The 8,723-nt window shown below is 49.1% G+C and overlaps 1 protein-coding gene across 1 annotated transcript in view; it reads left to right on the top strand.

Annotated features, from left to right (window-relative positions):
- The first annotated feature begins 5,830 nt into the window (after positions 1–5,830).
- Positions 5,831–8,723, top strand: part of PSMB7 (proteasome subunit beta 7) — a 51,767-nt gene continuing 48,874 nt past the window's right edge. The window contains exons 1-4 of the mRNA XM_019510890.1: positions 5,831–5,938; positions 6,012–6,096; positions 6,168–6,265; positions 7,142–7,282. Coding sequence (XP_019366435.1) covers positions 5,877–5,938; positions 6,012–6,096; positions 6,168–6,265; positions 7,142–7,282 — 386 coding nt within the window. The 5' untranslated portion in view covers positions 5,831–5,876. The remainder of the gene's footprint in view (positions 5,939–6,011; positions 6,097–6,167; positions 6,266–7,141; positions 7,283–8,723) is intronic.

The raw sequence follows: 8,723 nt of genomic DNA, 5'->3' as shown, positions 1-8,723 counted from the left end.
TTATCACCTGGCATAGGTGAGGGGGGCGAGGTCCTGACCACACCGGGCTTGGGGACACAAAGGACTAGACAAGCACTCAGCTATTCTGCTAAAACAGAATTAACTTGAAAGTCCAAGAGCAAAAATGCGACAGCAGCATCAGCGCCCGCACTTCATGCTGATCGGAGGGTAGCACTGAGACACGGTGTGCACAGCACTGGGTCAGACCAGCCCAGTTTACTGTCAGTGCTGGAAAAAGGCTGAATCCTGACAAGACCAGTCCCTTGAAGTTAATGCAGCCTCTGCTTAAACACCAGAGTTGCCAAGTGCAATGCTTACTGCTTAACGTAGGGAGCTCTTAGTCTCCTGTACAGACACTTGGCTGGAGTCCTTATAATTAGGCCCATCTGTGTCCAGAGAGTGCTAAGCCTTTGGGCTAAGCAGCTATAATTTAGTGGACAGCCCGCTGTTAATACCAAGTGTCAGCTTTTCAGGACTGACTAGCTGAGAAGCTCTTGTTAACCCGCTCGGCACGTCGCTTTTCTACGCGTAACAATGGAGGACTCCTCTACCGCAGCACTCCACAAGTTAGGCATGCCACCCGCCTGCCCCGCATCCTGCCATGACCGCCTCCTCTTAGCCATGTTATTGCAACCTCTCCTCACGCTCCTCAGCCCACCATTTCCCTGGAGGGAGAGTGTCGCTTCCTCATGTTTGTACAGTCACAGGGGCCAGATCGCAAAGGAGGTCAGCTCTGACCACCATCCATCCAGCAAGACAGCGAGTGGAGGATTTACCTGGAGTCCAGAAACATAAAGACTTGTACTTTCAGCTGGGTGGGAGGAAAGTTGATATTGAAGCTGTGCCTACAATAGATGCCAAGGGATTGCGTAAAAGGCAAGCACCCACCGAGACTTATAGATGCAACAAGGCTGAGGAAGTTTCCAGTTCCTTCTTCTTCCACATCAAGGTCTTTCTACCAGCCCCAAGACAGATCCCTCCAGTTTTGGCCCTTATTCCTGTGCCTACTGTCACAGCAACACCTTCTCCAGCATAGCTTTCTGGGGCAGAGAAGCTCATTAAGGGTACAGGGGTGAGGAGGGGTAGCAAGCCCCTCTCCCATCACAACCCTGTGAGCTCTCAGGGAGAATTTGCTTTGCTGCCCCCACTGCAGGGTCATCTCGTCTGAGTACTGTTCAGTGGGAGGCCAACAAAAATCTGGTGATTTCCAAAGTCAAAGATGCTGTTCCTGCTGAATTTCATGGGTCGCTACTCTGATGTTACTGCGCTCTGGCAGTCACGTACCTCAGTCTGTGTAAAGTCACCTTGGGAAAGAGCCCGGTGTAGACAGGCAACACAGCAGCTGCTCATTTTCTGCTTGTGCTCTACCAGAGGAGGCTTTCTGCCCCCTGGCACCTCCTGTTAGGGTATTCAGACCCCATTTAAGAAGTTAGACATCTATAAGTTTAACTGAGGGAACAGGATGAGGCTGACGGAGTAGTTTTCTCATTTGAGGACAGGTGATGGCAGGTACAGGCTAGTGAATGCAGGGTGGGGGGCTGGACCCGATGATCTGTAAGGTCCCGTCCAGCCCCTAACATCTATGAAACTATGAAAGACAAGAATGCTGTTGCAGATGGCGTACCTTCCTGCCAGTAATAGAGCCTGCTCGGTGCTTAACTTGCTGTGTCCTCAGATTAAACACTTGGTGGAAGTCCCACTAGGTGCCTGCTTGCCTTTCAAAGCTTGGCCCTTGACCCAGGACCTCGAAGCACACAGGGTGTTGCTCCTGTTCACGCAGCAACATGCTGGCAGAAGGGAGCAGAGCCCAGAAAAAATCCGTTGCCCCATCTCATGCATTCACAACAGCATCTTTGCTCTCACAAGGTCTCAGAGGAGACAGCCTCGAAACCATCAAATATTAGCTGGGGGAGATGGGGAATGACCTTTTCTTGATATATAGGGGGTAACCACCAATCCAGAAAGTTGCCCTTTGAATACCATCACAAGGCATGACTATACACAGGCTTTTTCGCTGCAAGCAGTACAGTGGTGCCAAAAGGAGCTGCCAAAACCCACATTCTGGATGGTTTTGACAAGGCTTTTGAAACCAAATCAGCTGGCCCTCTGGGCACCCTGCTAAAGCCTCTCTCAATCCCAGGTTTTTGGGGATGGGGAGAGGTAGGTGGAAGGTTGGGTTTGGCACAGCAAGAGAGGAGATCTGCACCTAGAACGGATTTCCAGTGTTTTGTCTTGGATTTGGGGAGCAAGAGTCAAACTGGAGACCTACAGCATTGGCTGGTAGGATGTTGGTTGGACTTGACGATCCATTCAGGTCCCTTCTGACCCTAGAAACTACGCAACTATGATGTGATAATTAGGTTGCATATTCCACGCTGAAAAATGCAGCTGGAGATGAACACTGAAAAGGTGTTTTGTACAGACCGAATCAAGCATTTAATAAAATGCACCCACTTCATTCTGCTTTTGCAGAATGCCTTGAGAAGTCCCACAACCCAACAGCCAAAGCAACGCGACTTCAGTGGTAAATAGGGGAAGTGGAGGCAGAGAGAAAAGCAAAAGCCAGCCGAGGTGACGCAGCAAGACACTGTCAGACCTCCAGCTCAGAGTCAAAGTCTGCATTTCCTGCTCTCACCAGTCACCCCTGAAAAAGCAACGGCTCCATTTCAAGGGGGACACTTGCAACATGAGAAGCAGAGTTTGAGAACTGTGTGGGGGGAGGGAGGAATTAGCTTTGCAGCATGTTTAGAGGCAGGCGTTCAGGGTTTAATATAAATGATGCATAGCTTAACTTGATCCAGGCAGCCTTTTCCAGAGTTAGCTTCAGACCAGAATAATCTCAGCATGCTACTCCCCAGGGTTCAAACATGCCTCTAGCTTCATAACATGGGCTAATCTGTTGCTGTTCTTTCCTTCCTCTGGTTCCTTTGCCACCTTTAATAGATTTCTAGGGGAACCAGTGATTTGTTCGTAACTTCAGCTTCCCATTAGAAGTTAAATCCCTGTAGGACCAGAAGGTCAGTCAGTAGGTGCTCAAAGTCCATCGCTGGAGGAAACAGTTGGGTTATTCATGCCCACTCAGCAGCGGTCCATTCAGCCAATTATAGGCCAATGCTCTGCTTGCCACAGTCAAGCCTAGGGCCATTTGTTTGAAGAATTTCCTCTGGACACACTCCAAGTAGGCAAACTTCAGCAATGGCCTGGACTGACATGCAAGATTTATACTTAATTTCCTGCCAGAAGAAGGAACTCTATCACTTAGGCCCAGGCTTTAGGTGTGTGCATCAGCTCATTCAATGCAACATTCAAGTGAGTTTGCTAGACCCGAGCCCTGTTAGTGGTCAATCAGTGCCCAGCACAGGCCTCTCTAGGCTGGCTCACACGTGGAAACAAGCCATCTGTCCACATGAGACTGGGTCAGGTGTCTATTTGCATTCTTCCTTAAGGAATTTCTTTGCAAGAGAGCCATGAGTGTGAGAAATGGATTAATGTTACAGGAAAGCCAACACAGTAAGGCAATTTCGTGCTCACAGGCGGACAGGTTTCCCAGCTCCAATCATTTTTGGGGATGTGCATCTCCTACAACCTTCCCTTTCCAGGACAGAGGGAAGCGTAGGAGACCGTCCCAACTAGCAGAAGTGAGAATTCCTCCCTATTGCATGAGCGTTACCAACATGTGTGTAAACAGGATCTAAAAAGCATGCACGCAGCAGGAGCCGTTTCCTCTTCACTTCCCTGCAGATGTTTTGTTGCTGCTATTTTGAACAGGTGTATACCCTGAAAGAGATTATGTGAAGTGCGTCATTAATTGTTAATATTCTGGAGTGCACAGCTGCATTTAGATGACGATTAATATTTAAACACTGCATAGAGTTTTCTCACTCGCCCAGCTTAAAGGCCATCTCCTTGGTAAACACAATCGAAATAAGAGCAATGAATGGTAAAGACTAGCCCTGGACATAGGCGTGGAGAAAATGATGTGACAGCGTAGGTAGGACCACAGGGGTATGAGAAGGCAGCTCCACAAGAGACGGCTGGGCTCTTGACCCAGCATCTGCACGCAGACACACGACTTGCATATTGGTTTGTAAAGAGATTACTCCCAATCCAAGCCACTGAGAAGTCTACATTTGACTGTGTGTTGAGCATACAGAACAACAAGGGAACAAACAAGGTTTTGATTCCAACGTGTTGAGTTTGCAGCCATTCAACAGCACGCGTTCTTCAGAAATTTAAGTTTACAAAGTTTACAAAGTTTACAGCCATGGAAGCCAGACCCACGCTGCCACTTTCTTGTCTGGTTCCTTAGTGCATGGTAAAGCCAGAACAGCAACAGCAGCAGCTATGTGACTATAACATCAGAACATGATACACGTGCTCTTTGCTCCAGTCTTCTAGTCATGTCTCTTGGATAGTACAATTTGCAGCAAAAACTACACATTAGTCCTTTGAAGCAATAAAAAATGAACAGCCAGCAGCAGGACAGAGTAAGTAGAACCAATGCCTTAGCAGACCACCCCCCTCCCAAGAACAAAACACCCCAAGCTACAGCTCCCCTACAGCCTTCTTAGCTATCGACAAGAAGCAGCAGACTGACAAGAACTAACAACTCCATCCCAGGATGCACAACTATATGCGCTGCAAAGGGAAGAGGAGGAAAGTTTGTTGCCCACCATTACAAGGGAGTCACCTGCTCCCCCCCCACACTCCTCTTTGCAAGGCCTCGAGATGCTCTTTTGATTTCCATGTTCCCTCAGAGTTAATGGCTCCAGCTGCTCCCTTCCAAATCAGTGTTAGAAATTCAACAGCTGGTGAAAGATGCAATGACTACTATTTATTATGCAATAACTACCAGAAGGGCTGACACCTTATTTAATATGTAGATCTACCTCCTTAATTTGATGCACTAAGGTTAATTCCACCAACTGTGACGTCAGAGTTTTGCAGGATCAGGGCTGCAGATCCATCAAACTCTCTGTGTGTGGTGGTTTTCATGTGGTACCCACACACCTTGCTTGTGTGCACGCTGGAGTCTGGAATGACCCCCTCTGCAAGCTCCAGAGCACTTGGGATCAAACGATCCTCTCCGCTGGCCATAAAGCTCCAACTGTCCATGGGCCGACAGAGATTTTCTCAAATGTTTTATGTGAAATTATTCAGGAATGATTTCCATGCGTCATTCTTGGTCTGCATAGGAGCATTTCCCTGGGTGCATTTGATATTGAAAAGGTGAGACATTAGGGCAGGACACGTCGTCCTCGATGCCCGCGGGTGTGCTTCATTCAGGACAGGGCTGTGTGCGCCAGCCCCTGCCTGCTGGGTGTGCCTGGGCCACAGCGGGCATGTGCAAGGGTGCACGCAGCCCCGGGAGTTCACAGCCCCAAGCCGCGTCACAAGAGAGCATGCATGCTTCACACCCCTGTCCACACCCAAGCTGGTTTCCCGCCCCGCTGCTGGAGTGTGCGTGAATGCTAGTGCAAGCTGGCCTGTTCCCTGCCCAGGCTGTGCGTGTGGGCATACTGTGTGAGCACGTTTGAGTGTGTGGACACATTGTGTGAACATGTTCGTGCGTGCACGTGGGCACGCTGTGCAAGCACCATGAGTGTGGGCGGGCACGCTGTGTGAGCATGCTTGTGTACGTGCGTGTGAGCACGTTTGTGTGCAGGCGTATGCGCAGTATGTACAGCGCAAACCCTCCGCAGCCACATGTGCCTGTACCTACCCCCCCCCCCCAGCGCGCACACGCACGGGGCAGGCAGGGGGCGCGCGAGGGTGGGGTCCGCTGTGCCTGTGACGCACTTCCCCCTCCCTTTCCAGCCAGGCCGGAAGCGCGACCCCGGGATCCGGAAGCGCTCGTGGGGTAGCGGCGAGGCAAGATGGCGTCTGTGTCTGTGCTGCAGGCGCCGGGTGGTGGCTTCCGCTTCGACAACTGCGCGCGGTCGGTCGGGCCGGGCTGGGGCCGGGGCCGGGGCCGGGGCGGGGTGTGACGGCCCCACTCTGCCTCTCCTCAGGAACGCGCTGCTGCAGACGGCGCCGGGGCCGCGCCTGCCCGCGGCCCGCAAGACGGGCACCACCATCGCCGGCGTCGTCTACAAGGTGAGCGCGGCCGCCCTGCCCTCCCCCCGCTGCCTCCCGGCTCCAGCCCCCCTTACTGTGCTCTTCCTTAGGACGGCATCGTGCTGGGCGCCGACACGCGGGCCACTGAGGGTATGGTTGTGGCTGACAAGAACTGCTCCAAGATCCACTTTATCTCCCCCAACATCTAGTAAGTATGAGTGCCTGGCACAGCTAGGCTGGCATCTTGGTCCCTGGCTTTCTTGGGGCGAGAAGAAGCCGGAGGAGTTGTGGTTTGGACGCGGCAAGAAAGAAAGGGCTCAATAGGTGCTGGTTTTGCAGGTTTAGAGCCGTTAAGGGCTGGAAGGGACCTCATGAGGTCATCTGGTCGCTCTTAGGACAGACGACCCTAGCCGGGGGGTTGTTTTTTTTTTTTAAAGATCTCCGGGGTTAGGATCTGCAGCTCTTTGGGGGCGCCTGGTCCAGACCCTTGGCATTTGAGTTGTGAAGGAGTTTTCTGTTTTGTGCAGTCTGAAGTGATCTTCTAGTGACTTACGACTAATTCCTCGTCTTGCCTGGGGGAGCCATGGGGAACAGGTGTGCCCCTTACATACTTGTAAGCTGCCACCCGGTCCCACTGGTGCCGAGCAAAAGACAGCTAAATTGGCAGTGCCAGTGCCCACCTGGTCCTGCTGGTGTCAAGCAAAAGACGACTAAGCAGAGATGCTGGTGCCCACCCTGTCCTGCTGGTGCTGAGTGAAACAAATGCATCCTAAGAAATTGACCCTCAATGTGCAAGAGCAATTCTGGAGTATTAGGGACAGCATAAACATCTGATAAACAAGTAAATAAATAACAAAGGGTACACGCAGCTACAATAACAAGATCAAATTAGATTCTGCCAAGTCAAATGGGTTGAATAAAGTCATCTTAGTCTTGGGCGTGGAGCAGCTAGAGCTGACCTTGCCGGGTGCAGTGTCATTTGATGCATCAGTGGTCTGCTAATAGCAAGCCATACAACGGGGATATGAATTAAAGTACTATCCAGGAGTTTTGGGATGACTGACTTGCCAGTAATGTTTTCCAGTTGCTGTGGTGCTGGGACAGCTGCAGACACGGATATGACAACTCAGCTTATCTCTTCCAACCTGGAGCTGCACTCGCTGTCTACGGGGCGGCTTCCTCGAGTGGCCACTGCTAACAGGATGCTCAAGCAGATGCTTTTCAGGTAATGTCACAAGTCCATTCCTTTGATTCTGAATCAGCTGACGGGAGTCTCGCAACCAGATATTTTGAAAATATACCACTTATTAGGGGGATTAATTTTTTTGATGCAGTGTAGAATTTCCTCCTAGATTAACAAGACTTTATAAGCTACTCCCAGCTGCAGCTGCTTCTAAGAAGTTGAAGGAAAGACGATAAAAAAACCTTAAATCTAAGTTGTCCTGTGGGTACAAGCTGCTTCTACATAACAGGTACCTAAACTGGATGAAATAGGGAGGGGTCTGACCTCTGTACAGAACTGGATCCTGCAAGCTGTCTTACTTTACAGAAGGTTTTTGTCATCTTTGCAAAGCAAGACTTTTAGATTGGAGTATAAACAAACATCACTGCATGGCAGTCTCGCTGCATCTGTTGTGTGAGGAGTTCAAACTTGTTCCCACGGGAGTTGGGGCATACCTGTCCTGTTCCTAGGTTGTAGGTGTTGGGTGTGGTTCAGAAGAGAACATAACTCCAAAGGACAGATGGATGGGTTCAGGAACTTGAAAATTTGGTAGCTAAGCAATATCGAATCTCCACAAGTGTTGGCAACTGAATTCAGTGTTCTGAAGTCTGTATTAATAAAAGTATTACTTGGGTCCTTATATATGTGTGCTCCAACTTCCATTATGTTCCAGGTGTAGCTACCAGTTGGATTCTTAATTTAAATGTTACATTCATATTGGCATAACTGTTTTAACTGTTCTGATTTCGGTCTTCTAGTTTTGTCATGTAGCGAAACAAAAAGGGTATTACATTTATATATGAATTTATCCTTGTGGGAGGGGTGGGGGTTATATATTATTAGCCCATCTGTATGTTTGAGCTTGATTTGAGCTTAGTCCACATACAACCAAAAACAGCTTGGTCATTTCCGTGTTGGTTGTATATATAGAACCAGAAAAGCTCCCTCTGTTGGCTAATGCAACTCCTGCAAGTTACAGTAAAATCAAAGCAGACTGCCCAGATGCATATGTCTGCATATAGCATGCTATTAAACTCTACTTGCATTTGACTGTGACTGAAATTCCTAGTAGAGTTCAAAGCATTGGACTAATGGTTAATACTCAGTTATAGCCCAAGTGTTTGGCCATAGTAGCCTGCAGTTTAGGAAACTAGTACCTAGAATCTCCTGCATTAGTTACTTACAAAATATTTGCATGAGTGGGGGAGGGAAATTGCACACACACATATTTAAGCCACCTTAATGACTGAATACCTTCTAAAGTTGTTATTAGACCTGTAGAACTTATTCCTATAATTTAAAACTGAATCCCAGAATTTTAAGAGCTTATTTGTCTTCCACAACTACATGCAAGTCTAGGCAATTCTCCTGTAAATGTGTGTGATGACCTGGCATTATGAAAGACTCCTCTGGTTGTGCTGGTACATCTCCAGTAAAAATGTCA

This window comes from Gavialis gangeticus, unplaced genomic scaffold (genome assembly GCF_001723915.1).
Source record: "Gavialis gangeticus isolate Ggan-Ray unplaced genomic scaffold, GavGan_comp1, whole genome shotgun sequence".
Taxonomy (NCBI): Eukaryota; Metazoa; Chordata; order Crocodylia; family Gavialidae; genus Gavialis; species Gavialis gangeticus.
Note: the sequence above shows the minus strand (reverse complement) of the source record. Positions and strands in the feature narration are given on the sequence as shown.